Genomic DNA, 21012 nt, shown 5'->3' on the forward strand with positions numbered 1-21012 from the left:
TTTTTATGCACGAGAAGACATCACACCCATACTGACTCCCCAGGACCTGAGAAGAAAGCTCACCCGCTTTGTCCTCACTCTCTGCTTTATTTAGTGTCTGGCTTCTAGCAAGTTCCTTTTTCTCAGATTTTCCAGGAAACTTGAAAAGGCTCCAGATGGCAAAAGGAAAGACAGCATGTGTGCTGGCCAGGTTGGGTCACGAGACCCACTGTCGAAGCAGGAAGGAGGAACGGGAAGGGAGGAGGGAGGGGAATTGCTGAAAACGAGTTATTTTCAACACACAGCCCAGGTGATCAGCCCAGGTGATCTTAGGATTGCCAAGAGTCGAGGTTTTTAAAAATGGGTGCTATTTTCGCTATTGCTAGTCACGGTTAACTTCACTACGCCTAGTCCTTCCTATGTTTTGAAAGAGAATAGGATCAAATGCAGGGCCGGGTCCAAGGACGGAGGCTGCCTCAGCCTCCCTTCGCAGAGGCCCTGGAGGGCCCTCCTTCCCCTCCTCGGCTTCTCGGGTGCATCCTTTATGTTGGCTTCTCGGACAGCCCCCCAGGTGGAAGAGCCAGAGCGGCTTCCTTAGACCCTTCTCCGTCCCCTCTGGCCACCCACCTACCATCCTAGTCAAAATAAAGTGGCAGTTCTAACAGCTCTGAAAGTGAATGAGAACGTTCATTCTTAGGGGCCCATCTGTTCTACTCTCAATTCTAGCGGTGCTCTGAGAGTGGCTTTCGGACCATCTGAGCACGACCTCCTGGATGCCTGTTGAAAATGCACATTCTTAGCCTCCCTCCCCTGTAGAAACTCTGGGGGTGGAACCCAGAAAAGCACGTCTCCAACAGGCAGCCCCAGGAGTCCATTAATGTTTGGGACCCCTGTTATTCCGTGCTAGTTCCTTATTTCTTTTCCTTCTCTCTCCTGTTTCCCATCATCTTCCCATTTTCTTTCCCTGTGACTCATGCTTGCTTGTTTACTCTTCCCTTCCTCCTCCTCAGTGCTAAGGCTTCAGAGTAGCCCACTGAACTGGTGGGGTTGTTTTTTTTTTAATTTTTATTGGAGTATAGATGACTTACAATGTTGTTAGTTTCTGCTGTACAGCAAAGTGACTCAGTTACACACATGTATCTATCCCCTCTTTTTTAGATTCTTTTCCCAGATAGGCCATTACAGAGTACTGAGTAGAGTTCCCTGTGCTATACAGTAGGTCCTTGTTAATTATCTATTTTATATATAGTAGTGTGTGTATGTCAGTCCCAATCTTTTAACATATTTAAGTCCCTTGGAAACTCAGCGAGGAGAGAAGAAGTATGTATTTCTTACTGCCTTGCTTGTCCCCATGAAAAAAGGACAGACACAAAGCTATCCTCTCCAAGCACCGACTTTGGGGAATGCATCATTCTTTTTTTTTTATAAATTTATTTTATTTTATTGATTTTTATTTTTGGCTGCATTGGGTCTTCGTTGGTGCACACGGGCTTTTCTAGTTGCGGCGAGCGGGGGCTACTCTTCATTGGGGTGCACGGGCTTCTCATTGCAGTGGCTTCTCTTGTTGCAGAGCACGGGCTCTAGGCATGTGGGCCTCAGTAGCTGTGGCACACGGGCTTAGTAGTTGTGGCTCGTGGGCTCTAGAGCACGGGCTCAGTAGTTGTGCTGCATGTGCTTAGTTGCTCCGCGGCATGTGGGATCCTCACGGACCAGGGCTCGAACCCGTGTCTCCTGCATCGGCAGGTGGATTCTTAACCACTGTGCCACCAGGGAAGCCCTGCATCATTCTTTTAAGTATACAGAAGCATCCCTTCTAGTATAAGAGGGGGACCTTGGGGGTTGGCAGTGTTCTTTAGAGAAACATTACTGGTGTGATGTCCCCAGGGGGGCCAGCGACCACCTGCCTCAGATCAGACACCGGCCTGGGTGCCCTCACTGGAGGGCACAAGGTGGTGAAGGCATTTGGGGAAGAGGGGGCCAATGGGACAGGAAATGGGGGGAGAAGGGGGGTGGCCAGGGAGAGTGTCAGCAGGGAGTTTGAGGAGGTGGCACCAAGGTCCTGAACCTCTGCTTTTGTCTTCACAGCTCCTGCAGAAAGAGACCAAGATGAACACAGAGGTGAGTCCTCTAAAAGGACCCGTTTAAGGATGCTTTTTTTGCAGTGTCCCTCATTTCTCCTTCACAGAGTGTCTTCTTTCCTCCAGAGTTTTCGGAAACATCAGCACAAACTTGAAAACATGTCCCCTCCTTCCTGCCACCACACATGGCTCCAGGTGATATGGGAAGAATTAGGCCCCTCTGAGTTCTTATCTGTGTCAGTCCAGCTTCAGTGAGATGAGGATTTACCTACTTGAGTTAATCCTGAAACAACACTCCTGGGTTAGGGGTGGAGTGGGCTGGGCTATGGGGGCTGCTGGGCCCTTGTGTTATTCTGGGGACACTTAACTCGGCTTACAAGGACCTTTCTCTGCATCACCCCCCTGTCGTCTCACTTCCACTGAACCTGTTCTTCCATCCAACGAGATGCCTAGTCTCTCTGTCCCTTTGTTTTCTCCTGACCCATCAGCCCCTTCTGCTCTCTCTCCCTTCCAGATCCAGCGTAGATGGTGGGGTCCACCTCTTCGACTGCTCTTGTGCTCACGTCTCCAACTCCTTTTCCCCTTGTCCTCTTGATCCCCCATGGCCAACCCAGAGGCTGTCCCCACAGGACGGTGGTGTTGGGTGAGTGGCGCAGCTTCATGCTGTTTGTGGCTGGCAGTGGTCTCGACCTCATCTCGGTGCTCGGCACACCCACCAGCCCCGCTCCGTAGCCCCAGGCGGCTCTCTTTCCCTTTGCCCTGAACAACCAGGTCTGGTCTTCCTCACTCCTCCCAGCTCCCTCCTCACTCTTAGCACCTGGGTCACCTTTTACTTGACGGACAAAAACTGGAACCATCAGTCATCATCTCTCTCAATTCCTGACTCCCTGTTTGTCTTGTTCCTTTTTTCATGGTGGAAGGGGTGCTTATCAGTGACAGAGCTCCAGGCTGCGAGTACAGGAAAACGCAGTTTAACGTGGTTTTTATCCTGGAAGTCCAGAGGGAGGGCAGGCTTCAGGGCGGGTTGATCCAGTGGCTCAGCCATCTTATCAAGGATGTCCAGGGTCTTGTCATCTCTCTCCTCTCATCCAAGTGTTGGCTCCATCCTCGAGGTAGCGCCCCTCAGGGCTCTAGGGTGGCTGTCAGCAGAGGTTGGGACTACACGCTTCCTCCTTCACTCTGAGTGGGAGAAAGAGATGGCTTCCTGCAGCTCTCCCAGAAAAGGGGGAAACTCCTCTCTTGAAGCCTCCACCAAACTCCTGCTTAGGTCTTACTTGCCAGAACCAGGTCACATGCCCGTTCCTGGACTAATTACTGTGTCAGAGGAGCCAGGATTTTGCCAACTGGCTTAGACTAATCAGTCCCACCCGGTGCAGCTTCCCCCTCTACCCCAGGGCTGGATCTGCGAAGAAGGAAGGGGAGTGGACACTGGGAAAGGACCCATCGCATCCCGTCCCAGACATTTCTGGTGAAAGCGCATTGACTGAAAAACATGCACACCTAAAAGTTGAGCATTATGTTTTATTCTGCTGACTTACGGAGGACTTAAGCCCGGGATACAGCCTCTCAGGAAACTCTGAGGTACTGCTCCAAAGAGGTAATGGACAAGCCAGGATATATAGGGGTTTTTGCCCAAGAAAAACCCCCCAGGCAATTGGAACATCAAAAGATTACTGTTAAAGGAAAAAGGACATCTCAAGTTAATGACTTTATCACTTTTCTATGTATGGGAAGATGCAAGAGTCTAGGCTTATTGAAATCATTCCCTTGATGTGCACCTTAGCTATCCAGGGTGCCTAAGAGCAGTGTCCTGCTGTTTCCCATCCTGAGTCCCCTCTGGATGCACCTCGGGGGCAGCTGCAGTGGCTGAGGGCTTGATGGCCTCAATAGCCTTTCTTTACTGAAACGGCAGGCGACACTCTTTGTCTGCACTCTGAACTGCAGACTCTGCTGCCTGTTCAGACCTTGTACCGCCTCCCTGATTACCTCCTTGACCAGCTGCACTGCTGGGCTCGTTTCTCCTCGATCTTTCCCCTCAACATTTCCAACTGCTTTAGTTTTTACTTTCTTCAGAACAAAGCAACACGTGAGGTCTTGTCAAGCTACCATCATCCTATTTTTCTCATGCCCTTCAGAAACTCATCTTTAATAGTAGTTTTTAAATATAATTCAAAAAATATACGTGCACCCCAATGTTCATAGCACTATTCACAGTAAACAACCTAAATGTCCATGGACAGAGGAATGGATAAAGAAGATGTGGTACATATAGACAATGGAATACTACTCAGCCATAAAAAAGAATGAAATAATGCCATTTGCAGCAACATGGATACAACTAGAGATTATCATACTAAGTGAAGTAAGTCAGAAAGAGGAAGACCAATAGCATATGATACCACTTATATGTGGAATCTAAAATATGGCACAAATGAACCTATCTATGAAACAAAAACAGACTCACAGACACAGAGAACAGACTTGTGGTTGCCGAGGGGGAGGGGGTGGTGAGGGAGGGAAGGACTGGGAGTTTGGGATGAGCAGATGCAACTGTTATATACAGGATGGATAAACAACAAGGTCCTACTGTAGAGCACAGGGAACTCTAGTCAATATCCTGTGGTAAACCATAATGGAAAAGACTATAAAAAAAGAATATAGATATGTGTAAAACAAAAAAAAAATAGCTTTTAAAAAATTTAGTTTTGTAATAATGTCAATACACAGACCTAGTACAAAACTCAAAAGCTATATACAAAACATTAAATAGTCAAAAGCGAGTCTCCCAACTACCCCATCCCCCCAGCCTCCTCCACCCCAGGGCTGACCTCTGTTAACCATTTTCTGGGGCCTCTGCCGCCTTATCCGAAGGCCCCGTAACTCACTCTAATTCTCATGTTCTTGGAAGTTGTGAAAAAAAAAAAAAGAGTAAAAACTTAGCATTAATATTAAGCTCATACAGCCTGGCCCGGTAAGAATTCTATCAATCATCAGCCACCCCTTCTGTTGTATAATTTCGACCTTTCCTTCTTTGGTGCCTTTTCTCTCTCAACCTTTTAAAAATATTCCCAGACCTTGGGTCCCCCTCTAACTATTCTGCCTTCTCTTCTGCCTTCAACACCCTGTGACCACCTTCTAGTGGTGGTGGTCACCCTTCTCACTTCCCTCTCCTGTCTCATCCCAGGGCAGCCCGACGTGGTCCTCGCTGCTCCAGTAAAACTTCTCAGAGCTCGCTCTCTGGAAGTGGTACCTCCCTCGTGTGAATTTCCATCACCCTTTATGTATCACTTCTTTTGTTACCTTCTGTTCTTTGACTGGGGGTAGAACTGTCTGTGTGCCTTGTTCATCTTAGCATACCCATAGCACCTGGCATGATGCCTCAGACACCGTGTGTCCTCACTGAATGGCAGTTGACTAAATGATGGGATGATTCAGAGACTGTTTAGTCATCTCGTGATGCATTCCAGAGCTTGGGTGGATCAGTAAAAATGTAGAGGAAGGAAAACTTGCAGAGACTTGAGGCTGGCTGGAGAGGGAGAGAGGAGCAGGATCTCAGCCGTAATCAGCCCTTTGGTCTCAGAGGATTTGTCCAGTGCAGGAATGACTCCCAGGATTTCCCAGCATGTCAAGCTGGGTGCCTGACAGAATTGGCAGAGCCACTGGCCTTTGCCCGGAAGTTCAGAGCACAGCCAGTCAGGTGGGGTGGGTGGTTGGAATCTAGCACAGAACATGATGATCCAGGTCAGGGTGGGACGGCCAGGTGGAAATGCCCAGTTTGCATTCCTTCCTGGGACTGGAGCTTGGAGAAGAGGATGGTTCACAGTGCATGATGTGGGAGACTTCCGCATAACGGTGGTCCTGGAAACCTTAAGAGTGAGAGACACCCCTCCCCCACTCTGGGAATATGGGGAAAAGAGGAGAACAGAGGGCCAGGATTGAGCACTGGGGAATGTGCAACACTAGGGCGCAGGATGAAGTGCGAGAAGGAAACCTCGCCTTGAGACGAGGGAAGACAGGGAAGGAGTGAATTTAAAGAAGGTCCCCTTAAGTGTCAAATACGAGTTGAGATCCGGGAGAATGCCGCTGAGGGAAAGCCCTTGAATTCGGCAGTGAGAAGATCTGAGATGCCCTGTGATAAGGCAGAGAGGTGCAGTAGTGAAAACCAGCTTACAGTTGGGCTGGAAGGGTGAGTCGAGAGAGAAGATGCAGCCTGGGGGTATGAGGAGCTGGCTGATTTGGGGGCAGTGGACAGGCCCCAGGCAGGGCCAGAGCGTACTGAAGACCAGGCAGCAGAGCACGCCCAACTCTGTAGCTGGAGCCTAGGACAGGAGCAGCGAGTAAGCCCAAGGCTGTACAAACTGTAGCGCTCTGATCTGCTCAGAGTATCCCTCGGATTTTTATATCTATTTTAAGTGTTTGTATTTTGGATAACATGCGTTCACATGATTCAAAATTTTAAAGAATTTAGAAAGAAAAAAGATTTACTCCGAGAAGACCTCTTCTTTCCCAGCTACTCTGTTATGCTCCCAGGCAACCAGTGCTACTGGTTTCTTGGCTATCCTTTCAGAGAGATTCTAAACATATACAAGTATTTTTTCCCTTCAGCTGCCTCCCCCCCCCCCTTGTTTTTTTTTTACACAAACTAGAGCACACATCTTACACTGGTCTGTATTTTGCTTTTCTCAGCCAACAATATATCTTGGAGATCAGTCCCTTCCAATACAAAAAGAACTTCCTTGTTCTTTTTTATAGCTGTGTAGCATACCATAATTATGTAACCAGTCTGCTATTAACAACATATACATTATTTTCAGTCTTTTGCTGTTACAAGCAAGGCTGCAATAAACCTGAGTCATTTTACTTGCATATATGCTTTAGAAGTGGATTTCTCTGAGCAAAGAATATTTGTGTGATAAACATTTCCAAGTTGCTCTCCACAAAGGTTGCCTGTTTTTCTCTCCCTCTGGCAACGTACGAATATGCCTGTCTTCCCAGGCCAGCCAGTGTGTTATCAAACTTACTGATTCTTGTAAACAAGTGAAAAACATTAGGTTGTCCTTCCTGACTATTTGAAATCTTCATACCCCTTCCTGGAGTGGAAACCCAGCACCTGCCCTCAAACCTCCCACCTTGAAGTTCTATAGTGATTTTACATTTTCTTCTACTCTCACCTCAGAATAATTTTTTTTCCGAGTTGGCCTTGCATGTGTTCTTAATCCGAACTTTCTCTAAATTCCATCGTCAGATCTTGAGCTCCAGACACTCAGCTTCTCTGAGTCCAAGACAGGGAGAGCAAGCTCACTCTGTGACTATAATTTGGTCCCCAGTTAGTTTTTGAGTCACTTTGCTGTTCCTTATGTCTGTCCCTTTTCTGCTGTCTTGAAACTGCTGCTGTTCCTTTGTTCCTTAAAATACCACGTGTACAGGACTGGATATATAGTGCATTTGATCAAGGGTTCAAGACAGCAGAGCACAGCAGACAACTGAAATGGAATTTTAGACATCCTGGCTTCTAGAAATCCGTTGCCCACCTGTCTGCTGGGCATGTCTTACTGCCTTCTTTCTTTCCATTCTTCAGCCTTCTCATAATCTGTGTGCACGTTCCCCTTCCTGCTCATCTTTCTTCCCCTTTCCTCTGCTTTCTGCTGGTTCTCACCGCCAAAGTTTTAGCTACTAAATTGCAGAGCAGTTTAGCCATCTCTTTGACTTGTTTAATCTCCTACAGTTGGGGATTTCCCAGTTATTGTTCTAATTTCTAGTTTAATTCCACTGTGGTCTCAGAGCAGACATTGTATGACTTCTGTTCTTTTAAACTTGTTGAGGTGTATTTTATGGCCCAGAATGTGGCCTGTCTTGGTGAATGTTCCATGTGTGCTTAAGAAGGATGCGTTTTCTGCTGCTTCGGGGTAAAGTAGACTATGGATGTTAGTTATGTCCAATTGACTGATGGTGTTGAGTTCAACTATGTCCTTCCTGGTTTTTCTGCCTGTTCAATCTGTCCATTTCTGATAGAGGGGTGTTGGAGTGTCCAACTATGATTTTGGATTCATCTGTTTTTCCTCGCAGTTCTATCAGATTTTGCCTCATGTCGTTTGGTGCCCTGTCGTTAAGTGCGCAAGTGTTAAGGATTAGTATGTCTTCTTGGACCCCATTATTATTATGTAATGCCCTTCTTGCAATTAACATAGCTATTCCTGCTTTCTTTTGCTTATAGTGTTAGCATGGTATATTTGTCTCCATCCATTTGCTTTTTTTTTTTTTTTTTAATTTCTTTCTTTATTTTTTGGCTGCGTTGGGTCTTCATTGCTGCGTGTGGGCTTCCTCTAGTTGCGGCGAGCGGGGGCTACTCTTCGTGGCGGTGCGCAGGCTTCTCATTGCAGTGGCTTCTCTTATTGCGGAGCACGGGCTCTAGGGGCGCAGGCTTCAGTAGTTGTGGCACACGGGCTCAGTACTTGTGGCTTGTGGGCTCTAGAGCGCAGGCTCAGTAGTTGTGGCACATGGGCTTAGTTGCTCCACAGCATGTGGGATCTTCCTGGACCAGGGCTCGAACCCGTGTCCCCTGCATTGGCAGGCGGATTCTTAACCACTGCGCCACCAGGGAAGTCCCATCCATTTACTTTTAATCTATATGTGTCTTTGTATCTAAAGTGGACTTATTTTAGACAATATACAGTTGATTCTTGTTTTTTAATCCACTCTGACAATCTTTTATCTTTTAACTGATGCATTTAGACCATTAACATTCAAAGTGATTACTGATGTAGGTGGATTAATATTTGTTACTGTTTTCTATTCATTGCCTTTGTTCTTTGGTCCTATTTTTCTCTTCCACTCTTTTTCTGCCTTTTGTGATTTAAACTGAGCGTGTTCTATGATTCCATTTTCTCTTTTGTCTTAGCATATTGGTTGTACTTCCTTTTTTTATTGGTTGCTCTAGGGCTTGCAATATACATTTACAACTAATCCAAGTCCGCTTTCAAATAATAACTATACCACTTTATAGACAGCGTGAGTACTGTAAAATAACATAACAACCCCACTCCTTCTTCTTGTCCTATGTGTCACCGCTGTTACTCATTGCACTCACGTATAAGCATATATGAGCATATAAATAAATACATAAAGTATATACATAAGCATAAATAATTGAATACTTTGTTGCTGTTATTATTTTATTGTTATTTAGATCAATTAAGAATAAGAAAAATAAAGTTTTTAAAGACAGGTCTACTGGCAACAAACTCCCTCAAATTTTTGTTTGTCTGAGAAAGTCTTTATTTCTTCTTCACTCTGGAAGGATAATTTCACAGGGTATGGAATTCTAGGTTGGTAGTTTTTTTTTTTTTCTCTCAACACTTTAAATATTTCACTTCACTCTCCTCTTGCTTGCATGGTTTCTGAGGAGAAGTTGGATGTAATTCTTATCTTTGTTCTTCTGTAGATAAGGTTGATTCCCTCTGGCTTTTGTTTTTTTCTTTTTTTTTTTGGCTGTGTCACACAGCATATAAGATTCTAGTTCCCTATATGCGCCACACGGCGTATAGGATTCTAGTTCCCTAATCAAATTTGCGCCCCCTGCAGTGGGAGCACGGAGTCTTCACCACTGGACTGCCAGGGAAGTCCCGTCTCTCTGGCTTCTTTCAGGATTTTTTTCTTTATCTTTGCTTTTCTGTAATTTGAAAATGATATGCCTAACATCATTTTGTAGGGTCGGGGGTATTTATCCTGTTTGGTGTTCTCTGAACTTCCTGGACCTGTGGTTTGGTGTCTGACGTTAATTTGGGAAAATTCTTAGTCATTACTGTTTCAAGTATCTCTTGTGTTCTTTTCTCTCTTCCTTCTCTTTCTGGTGTTCCCATTACATGTATGTTACACCATTTGTAGTTGTCCCACAGTCCTTGGATATTCGCTTCATTTATTCAGTCTCTGTTCTCTTTGCTCTTCAGTTTGGGGGGTTACTATTGAGATATCCTCAATTTCAGAGATTCTTTCCTCAGCCATGTCTAGTCTACTAATAAGCCCATAAAAGGCATTCTTTGTTTCTGTTACATTGTGTTTGATCTCTAGCATTTCTTCTTCATTCTATCTTAGAATTTCCGTCTCTCTGCTTACATTGCCCATCTGTTCTTGTATGTTGTCTGCTTTATCTGTTAGACCCTTAGCATAGTAATCAGAGTTGTTTTAGATTCCCAGTCTGGTAATTCCAACACTCCTGTTATGTCTGGTTCTGATGCTGCTCTGTCTCTTCAAATTGTGTTTTTTATCTTTTGCTATGGCTTGTCATTTTTTTCTTGATCGCCAGACATGATGTATCATGTAAAAGGAGCTGCTGTAAATGGGCCTTTAGTCATGTGGTGGTGAGGTGTGGGGGGAAGGGGAAGCATTCTCCGGTCCCATGATTAGGTCTCAGTCTTTTAGTGAGCCTGTGCCTCTGGACTGTGAACCACACAAGTATTTCTCAGTTGTTTTTTTTCTTCTTCCCCTCTTAGGTGGGAGAGTATGGCTAGAGTGGGCTAGAGTTGGGTGTTTCCCTTCTCACAAATGGAATTCTAGAGTAGTCTGGAGTTTTGTACAGTTGACCCTTACACAACACCAGGGTTAGAAATGCTGACCCTCTGTGCAGTTGAAAATCTTACAGTCGGCCCTCCAAATACACGGTTCCTCCATATCCACAGTTCTGCACCCACAGATTCAACCAGCTGCAACTGTGTAGTACTGTAATATTTACTTTTTAAAAAAATCCATGTGTAAGTGGACCTACACTGTTCAAATGCATGTTGTTCAAGGGTCAACTGTTTTTCCCTTCCCTGCAGTCAGATAGGGTCTGATAATTCCCCAGCAGGTTAGGGTCTGGTTAGCTAGCTTTCTGTGAGGGCAGGCCTCATTCGGAAGAACAGCACACTCTGGTATATTTCAGAGTGGTGCTTTTTCCCCACTCCTGCTGGAAGCACAAGGGGAAACATCTCCCGTATTTACTGTGGGAACCTGGTCAAGCTCTTGGAGGTAAATCTCACAAAATTGAGAGGGTCTCCCCGTGACTGGGTCCCCCTGGAGTTTTTAGGTCTCCAAGTTGTCCACACTGAGCCCCCAGCAACTCATCCATTACAGTTCAGGCTTTCCTACTGGTTCTGGCATCTGGTTCCTGTGGTGGTTTCTACTCTCGAATCTCTGCTCCACTAAGTTATTCTCTGCATTAGTCCCTCTGTCTGTCCAATCTTGGGGGCAGCAGTTTGCCTTGTGTCCTCACCTCTCTTAAGGATCCTGGAAGACTTCGTTTTAGTTAGTTTTTCAGTCTGTTTAGCTGTTTACCCATTATCAGGATGGAGTAGCAACTTCCAAGCTCCTTCCATGTGCAGTGGGAAACCAGAAGCCCTCACCTCTTTGATTTGCAGTTTCCTTCCAGAACATGCCTTGAAGAAGCCTCATGTAAAATAAGCAGGCGAAGGTAGAATGGTCTAGCAAAGTCATTTTTCTCAAAAACAAAGTTCTTTCCCACAGAGGAACTCAGCTGTTAATATGTCAGCATTTTCACCCATATCTTGTCCCTTTGTGTCAGTTTTGCAAAGGAATGTTGTCTAAACCAAACTCAGAAGCACTTTCAGTCTGACACCATGCAAGCCAGGTTTTGTACACAAGTTTGTGTGTATTGTTAATTACTAAAATAGAAAAAGTAACTTGGCTTCTTACAGATAATGAAGCTGTTTCTTAACCTCATGGCTCTTTTAAAGCTAATAGAAACTTATGTTCCTGGTTATTTTCTGAAATGTAGTAATTTAGTAGTTAATCTTAGGAATGCTGTAAATATTCAGCCTCATAAGGAGATTGCTTGTTTCCTTTTCTGGGTGAAAGAAGAAACAAATATTTGATCAGGCGTGTGTGTTTTGGCTGTTACAGTACAGATTTCTCTAAAGACTGTCTTCCTGCTTTTTGTATATGAGACTGTCAACAATTAAAATTAAAAGGGTGAACTTGTAACCCAGAAGGTACTCACTGGGCTAACTTGCCTGTTGTCAGTCGGGCATTGTGGCCTCTCCTTCCCACACTCTCCCTGACTCAAGGAAGACAAGCCTGGAACTACATTGCCCACTGGTCCATTTCATGTGTGAAGCTGGCCAGTTAGAAGCAGTCTTGGGAGATTTGGAAGGCTGAAGAAAGAGACACTGTTACTGAGAGAGCACAGTTGCTTCCTCCCAGCTGCAGGCTGCAAAAGGCTGCAGATGCTTTCCCCGAGGTCTTGGCGTCCAGGCAAGCTCTTGAGAATCACTTGCTTCAGTACGGCAGGGAGATGGTCAGTGATGGCTTCTCTGGCTTTAGCTCCCCCGTGGTGGCAATGGTCATGTAACCCAGGGGTCCCCAACCCCGGGGCCGCAGACCATTACTGGTCCACGGCCTGTTAGGAACCGGGCCACACAGCAGGAGGTGAGTGGCGGGCAGGCGAGTGAGCGAAGCTTCATCTGCTGCTCCCCATCGCTCCCCGTCGCTCCCCGTCCCTCCCCATCCCTCCCCGTCGCTCCCGATCGCTCCCCGTCGCTCCCCATCGCTTGCATTACTGCCTGAACCACTCCCCCCACCCACTGTCCGTGGAAAAATTGTCTTCCATGAAAGCGGTCCCTGGTGCCAGAAAGGTTGGGGACCGCTGATATAAGCCTCCAATTCCCCGTGTTAAAACTCTGTGCTTAGAACACATTGAATGGTTTCTCTTTTCCAGACTGAATCCTGACTGGTACCTTGAGGGGTTTGTGAGTAAGTTGTGGAACAACAGTAGTACAAAGTCTGGGAGAGAGGAGGTGGAAGTAGCTGTTGGAAGGTTCTCATGTGTGAAATGGTATGATGTTACCTTAAGGCAGGCTGTGCTAAATAAAATATGTATCATATAAAGGCCTTAATAAACCACTAAAAACGTTACAGCTACTAGCCACCAGGTGAGATTAAATGGAATCATTAGAAATATTTTATTCATCTGAAAAGAAGTCAGAAGAAGAGGGAAAGAAGCACAGATTGGACAGATAGAAGACAACAAGACGGTAGATTGGAACCCAACCATATCCGTAATCATAGGGTAAATTGTTTAAACACTTCACTGAAAGGCAGAGATTGTTAGACTGAATAAACAGCGAGACCTGACAATATGCTGCCTACAGGAGACTCACTTTAGATATAAAAGCACACATTGGTTAAAAGTGAGGGGTTGGAAAAAAAATGTACTATGCTAACACAAATCAGCGGAAACTGGGAGTAGATTGATGATATCAGACAAAATAAATTTCAGGGCAAAAAACACTACCAGGAATAAAAATGGTCATTTCAGAATGATAAAGTGGTTAATTCATCAAGACACCATAACCACCCTAAAAATTTATATTCCTGACAATAGAGCTCTGAAATACATCAGTCAGAAAGTGATAGAACTGTAAAGAGAAATACACAGATCTACAGTTATATTCAGAGATTCTAGTACCTATCAATGATTGATAGAACAAGTAGACAGAAAATCAGTAAGTATATAGAAGACTTGGATATCATTATCTACCAACTTGATCTAACAGACCTATGGAACAGTCCAGCCAACAACAGTAGAATACATTCTTTTTAAGTGTGCTCAAAACATTTACCAAGATAGACCATATTCTAGATCATAAAACATGTTTTTAAAAATTTAAGGGTTCAAATCATTTAAAGGATGTTCTCTGACTGATACTTCTCTGGAATTAAATGAGAAACCCATAGTAGAAAAATATCTGGAAAATCCCTAAACATCTGGAACTAAATAACATACTTCTGAATAATCCATTGACCAAAGAGTTAATCACAAGGGAAATTAGACAGTATTGTTAACTGAATGAAAATGAAAGCATGACATTTCCCAGTTTGTGGGGTGCAGCTAAAGCACTGCCATCACTTACAGGGAAATTTATAGCACTAAATGTCTGTTTTTGAAAAGAAGAAAGTTTTTGAATGAATAACTTAAATTCCCAACCTCAGAGTTTTTTTTTAAAAAGCATATTAAACCCAAAATAAGCAGAAAATTTGAAGTAATAAGGATAAGAGCAGAAGTCAACGCAATAAGGAAACAAAAAACAATCAAGAAAATCGGTGAAACCTAAAGATAGTCTTTTGGGATTTTTTTGAGATCATTAGAATTGATAAAACTCTAGCCAGGCTGCTCAGGAAAAAGAGAGAGAAGACACAAATTACCAATATCAGAAATGAGAGAGAGGACATTACTGCAGATTCTACAGAGAGTTAAAGAATAATAAGAGAATACTATTAATACCTTTGTGGCTAGGAAATGAGTAATTTAGATGAAATGGGCATATTTCTTGAAAGACTCAAACTTCATAAGCACTTTGAAAAAGAAGTGGCAACCTGAATGTATATATATTCCAACTATACCTATTAAATAAATTGTCTCTGTAGTTAAAACCTTTCCACAGGAAGGAATTCTGCTGGATTGAAGAAGCAGGCTGCTATGATGTGAACTGCTTATATAGAGGGGCATTTGTCAGGAACTTCAGGTGGCTTCTAAGAGCTCTCCATCCCACAACCAGAAGGAACTGAATTCTGCTGGCAACCACATGAGCTTGGAAGAGAGCCCTGGGCTCTGGTTGGGAACGTAACCTGCCAGGTCCTGACTGCAGCCTAGTAAGACCCTGGGCAGAGGACTCCGTTAAGCCACATTCAGATTCCAGACCCTCGGAAACAGTGAGATAATAAATTTGACAAAGGACCAGAGTGCTCTACTTGGGCAGACTCCTTCCTGATCATTTGCCACTGAAAGATGATCAGAAAACAAAATGAGTGTCATATGGTTTATCATTTGTGTATTTTTTGTGAACTCATCCCAGTACTCCAAACCCAGTGCCAATAGAGAAAGCCATGAAACGCCAGCATCCAGCAGCAATTCTAGCCCAGATGATTCAAGATCAGCCACTCCATCATGCAGTCAAGAAATCGTGTCTAGAGCTGCCAGTTCTTTCTCAACTGTGTGTGACTGAGACAACACACGCTTCCACAAGCACAGATGGATTCCCGTATAGTTATCTGTTTCCACACGTAATACAAAGAAACGTAGACAACCAGTTTCTCGGGTAAGCTGTTCCAGCTAGATTGCCAGTGTATCTTGCTTTTAGTCCATTGCAGATACTATGGTGGCAAACATTTGTATGCTCATTAGTGATATGTGATATTTTGTACAATGTCAAGCTGCCGTTTCAGCTCAGGCCACATCAAACGCCAACCCAGCCCAAACTACTGCTTCACAGCCTCTAAATTGGCACATGTTCCTGGAGAATAATCGCCACCGGCTCCAAACTCAGTGGTCCAAGAAAGCTAACCCATGAATGAGAATGCTAAACAAAGAAGATGTCAGTTTGGGGCTGGCTGGATTGGATGTACGTGTCCTCACAAGCTGCAGTTCTCTTTAGCATTGTGTATTTCTTTTCTTCCTTTAGTCAATTTATATGGTAATGGAAGCCATGCCGCTGCTTTATGTACAGCAAGTTGGATGAATTTCTGTTAGGCATGAGGAGGTCGGCCGCAGGCTCCCTAAAATAGTGCCAAGTTAAGGATAATGGGAAACAAGTAAACAATCTAAAACTTGAAGAAGTAGGTCATTTTATGGATGATGGGCATGGCGATGAGGGTGGGAGTGGGGAAGGTGCAGGTGAAGAAGCCAGTGCAATTCAAAGACCTGGATTAATGGTTTCAGCTTGATCTTATCACCACCTTCTTTACTTCACTAATGCCAGAGGGCCACCCCCTGTCAAGAGTTAGGCTTGAAAAACCGTGCCAGCTGGAAAGGAGGGTTTGACTTTAGGAAAATGTTTAAACAGTAGTGTAATTTAAAAGTATATATGAGTATAAAACCTTTTTATTATCGTGAGATTTTTTTCCTTTAAGCTCATACATATGAATATTGTAAGCACAAATGGATTACTAATTATACGATTTAAAAAAAAAAAGACTAACAGAACATAGTGTTACAATATTGGTCTTCCAGATTTTATTCATTTCAATTATGTATATTATCCCAAGACAGACATATTTGTGGGTCTTACTTCTTTAAAGAGCTGCTTCATATATAAATCTCTATAGTTGTAGATTGACCATTCAGTGTGTAATTTAATATATTATCTATTTTCTATGAATTATTCTGAAAGTTTCAAATGAATGATCTTACAGTGTTTAGTAAAGAATGTTATTTACCTAAAATGTGCTAGTAGCAACTTGCCCAGCTCTAAAGCCAAGAAACTTATCAGTAATCTTAATTTTATTGGATAAAGGAAACCTATTTTAAGGGCATGTATTCCATCAGTCGGAATTCATACCGTAAAGAAAAAGCAGTTCTTTAGTAGAATTAACAGTGATATAAAATGTTTTATACAGGCAGTATAAAAGGGGATACTTTTATAGAATCAGAAATACTAGAAATAATTTGGCATTACAAGAAAAGAGAATTACAGACCAGTAACTCTCATGAACACAGATGCAAACATTTTTAATAAGATTTTAGCAAATAGAATCAACAATATATATAAAGGATAATACATTATGACCAAGTGAGGTTTATCCTGGGAATGAAAGGTGTCACTATATCAACAGACTTTAAGAAGAAAAAGATCACACAATCATCTCAATAGACATAGAAAAGGCACTTGACAAAATTAGACCATTTATGGTTTTTAAAATGTAAGCAAAATATGAATAAAAGGAAATATCCACATCCTGATAAAGGGTATCTACAAAAAATTCTACAGCTAAGATAATTCTTCTTGGTGAAAAGACCAAATGCTGTCCTCTAAGATTAAAACGTGAGCAAGAATGTCTGCTCTTGCTACTCCTGTTCAAAATCATACTGGAGTCTCACCCAGTGCAATCAGGCAAGAAAAATGAATAAAACACATACAGATTGGAAAGGAAGAAGTAAAGCCATCTCTGTTCACATCTGACTCTGGTCTGTGCGGAAATCTAATGGAATCTACAAAAATGCTGCTAGAAGTAATAAGTGAGTTCAGCAAGGTTACAAGATGCCAAGTCAGTATACAGAAATCAATTGTATGTCTATATACTCACAATGAACAATTGGAAATGGAAGGTTAAAAAAAAATACTATTTATAATAGCACTAAAAATCATTAAAAAAAACAAGTATAAGTCTAACAAAATATGTGCTAAATCCATATACTGAAAATGACAGAATGAAAGAAATCAAAGACCTAAATAAATGGGGATATGTACCACGTTCATGGATTAGAAGATTCATTATTGTGAAAATGTTGGGTTTCTTCTCAAACTGATCCATATATTCAACATAATCCCATTCAGAATCCTGGCAGGAATTTTTATTTTATTTCATTTTATTTTATTTATTTAATAATTGACAAGCTGAGTCTAAAATTTATATGTAAAGGCAGGAGAACTATAATTTTGGAAAAGAAAAAGTTGGTGGATTCACAGTAATGGACTCCATACTTACCATAAAACTATAGTGATCAAGACAGTTTCCTTTTGTACAAAGGTACAAAGGCATTTCAATAGAAAAAGGATGGTCTTTCTCAATAAATCATATTGGAACAGTTGGGTATCATATGCGGAAAAAAAAAAAAATGAACCTTGATGGCTTCCAGAGAAGAAGGCACATGAGCTGGGTTTAAAGTCCTGGTACATTTAAATACAGGGCTGGCATAGCCCTGCCTAGTTGTAGATAGTTGATACAGCCTGTGGAATGAATATATATACTAGAAGCTGCCTCTCTGCTCTAAAAAATTTTTTTAAAGAAACTGATTCATACCTTACTCCATGTGGAAAAATTAATTCAGAACATAAACTATAAAAGTAACTAAGGACTTCCTTGGTGGCACAGTGGTTAAGAATCCACCTGCCAATGCAGGGGACATGGGTTCGATCCCTGGTCTGGCAAGATCCCACATGCTGCGGAGCAACAAAGCCCGTGTGCCACAACTACTGAGCCTGCACTCTAGAGCCCATGAGCCACAGCTACCGAAGCCCGTGTGCCCTAGAGCCCACAAACTGCAACTACTGAGCCCTCGTGCTGCAACTACTGAAGCCCGCACACTCTAAGGCCTGCATGCCACGACTGCTGAGCCCACGTGCTGCAACTATCGAAACCCACGTGCCTAGAGCCCGTGCTCCGCAACGAGAAGCCACCGCAGTGAGAAGCCCACGCACCGCAGCGAAGAGTAGCCCCCGCTCGCCACAACTAGAGAAAGCCTGTGTGCAGCAACGAAAACCCAATGTGGCCCCAAAAAAAAAAAGTAACTAAAACTAAAGTAAGCTAAAACTGTGAATCTTAAACTATAAAATGTCTAAAAGAAAACATAGAAGAAAATATTTGTGACACTGGAGTAGCCAGAAGAATGATCCATTGAAAAATTTTTTTGATAAGTTGACTTCATCAAAATTAAGAACTTTAGCTCCTAAAAAGTCACTCTTAAGAAAATGAAAAGACAAACTACAGACTAGGAAAAGTTGTTTGCAAATTACATACCTGACAAATGAATTGTATCAAAAATATATAAAGAACTCTAAAAACTCAATAATAAGAAAATAACCCAATAAAAAGTGGCAAAAGATTTGAACAGACACTTTACCAGCAAAGATTTATAGACGGCAAATAAGCACACGAAACAGAGCTCAACATCACTAGTCATTAGGGAAATGCAAATAGAAACCTCAGTGAGAGACCACAACACACCTGTTATAATGGCTAAAACAAAAAGAGGAGAAAACCTGATAATACCAGGTGCTGGTGAGAATGCAGAACAGCTGGACCTCTCAGACATCAGTGGCGAGAATGCAAAACAGTATAGGTGTAAAGGTACACTTTGGAAAAACTCAGTTTGACAGTTTCTCATTAAGTTAAGCCTACACTTGCCATAGGACACAGCAAACTCATACCCAGGTATTTACCCAAGTTTGAGAACTGTGCTGACACAAAAAGTAGGACATGACTATCTATAGCAGCTTTATTCATAATTGAATTATGAATTCATTTGAACTGAAAGCATCAGAAATGTTCTTCAACTGCGAAATGGATAAACAAGCCATTATGACTAGTACTTAGTAATAAAAAGAAAGAAATGATTGATACATGCAACAACATAGTTGAAAAATGCATTGTGCTAGGCAGAAGATAGACTCAAAAGACTTCATATCGTTTGATTTCATTTATATGACATTCTAGAAAAGGCAAAACTGTGGGGATGGTAAACAAATCTGTGGTTGCCTGGGGTTGGGTAGGGGTTGACTACAAAGGGGCACAGGTAATTTTGGAGGGGGTGATAGAACTTTTCTATATCTTTTTTTTTTAATTGGAGTATAGTTGATTTACAATGTTGTTTTAGTTTCAGGTGTACAGCAAAGTGAATCAGTTATACATATGCATGTATCCACTCTTCTTTTTTTTTTTAGATTCTTTTCCCATATAGGCCATTACAGAGTATTGAGTAGAGTTCCCTGTGCTATACGGCAGGTTCTTATTAGTTATCTATTTTATATATAGTAGTGCATAGATGTCAGTCCCAGTCTCCCAGTTTATCCCTCCCCACCCTTATCCCCTGGTAACCATAAATCTTTTTTCTACATCTGTGACCCTACTTCTGTTTTGTAAATAAGTTCATTTGTTCTATATCTTGATTGTGGTAGGTATATGAGTTTATGTTGGTCAAAACTCATAGAACTGTACACTAAAATGGGTGGGTTTTATTATATGCAAAAAAAAAAAATCTAACTGATAGTATCAGGAAAAGCTTCATAGAGTGTAAGATGCCCAAGTCTTAAAAGCTTTGAAGGTGTGGACATCCACCCTGTGGACAGTGGGGAGAAGCTCGTTCCAGGCAAAGGGAACAGGATTTGCAAAGACTTACAGGGAGCAAACAGTCATGTGTGTTCTGCGTACTTTGAAGTTGTTTGGAAGGTCAGAAGCCTAAAGTTACACAGTGGGGGAGTTGACCAGAAGGCGTTGCTGGAGAAGCAGGCTGGAGCTGAGTTGTGAAAGGCCTTATGTGTTTGGTAAAGAACGTGGACTTGGATTTTTTTTTTTTTTTTCCCTTTAGTTGGTGTCCTACAAACTCTCTTACAGTTCGGGCTGCTGTAATAAAGTACCACAGAAATTTCTCTCTCGCAGTTCGGGGTCTGGAAGCCTGAGATCAGGCTGAGATCTGGCGGGAGGGCTGCCCTTCCGGGCTGCAGACTACTGACTCCTCATCCTGTCCTCACGTGAGCGGAGAGCAGGGAGAGAGGAGGCATGCTCTCTCATGACTCTTAGAAGGGCACCAACCCCATTCATGCAGGCTCCACCCTCATGACTTCATCTCATCCTAATTACCTCCCCAAAGCCCTATCTCCTACTACCATTATATTGGGGGACAGGGTTCCCACTTCTGGGGGGGGACATAATCACTCAGTCTGTAACAGCTGGGAAAATGAAGGGCTTTAATCAGGGAAGGGGACTTAGTTTTCATCTGAAGCATCTCCTCTGGCAGGCCTGGGGACCACACATGGGAAGGGTGAGACCAGGTGGTGGTTTGTCACGTCATCAGGCAGGAGGGAAACAAGTCCTGGGCCAAGACTAGAGCAGTGGACGCAGGAAGAGGGGTGGACTCAGTGGGAAATGGTGACACCCAGATGACAAAGGTGAAAGAAAGGGGCTAGATGCTAGCCGGCTAGGGAGACATTGGAGTTTCTATGCTTGGAGACGTCCAAGAAGAACTGGGTTTGAGGGATGTGTAGAGATAATTTTTATCAGTTTGGATTATAGTGAGTTGCTGTATAACTTGAAAAAGTCGACTTGATTTTTCATTGTAATACTGTACGCATCCAGCCTCCAGCAGTGTACCTGAATAATGAGTACGCTGCCACAGTAGGGTGGGAGTGACGTTGGTTGGAACCCAGAAAGCCATGGTGAGGAGTCTGAGTAAGGTGACTGTGTCTGGTAC

General features: G+C 43.1%; 1 protein-coding gene across 4 annotated transcripts in view; it reads left to right on the forward strand.

Moving 5' to 3' along the window:
• BLVRA (biliverdin reductase A) overlaps positions 1-21012 on the forward strand; it is a 57458-nt gene that overhangs the window by 12601 nt on the left and 23845 nt on the right. For all 4 annotated transcript variants that reach the window (XM_036863146.1, XM_036863145.1, XM_036863143.1 and 1 more), the window contains one exon: positions 2065-2097. In XM_036863146.1, the coding sequence (XP_036719041.1) occupies positions 2086-2097 (12 nt within the window). In that variant the 5' untranslated portion in view covers positions 2065-2085. The remainder of the gene's footprint in view (positions 1-2064; positions 2098-21012) is intronic.

Source organism: Balaenoptera musculus, chromosome 9, assembly GCF_009873245.2.
Source record: "Balaenoptera musculus isolate JJ_BM4_2016_0621 chromosome 9, mBalMus1.pri.v3, whole genome shotgun sequence".
Classification (NCBI taxonomy): domain Eukaryota; kingdom Metazoa; phylum Chordata; class Mammalia; order Artiodactyla; family Balaenopteridae; genus Balaenoptera; species Balaenoptera musculus.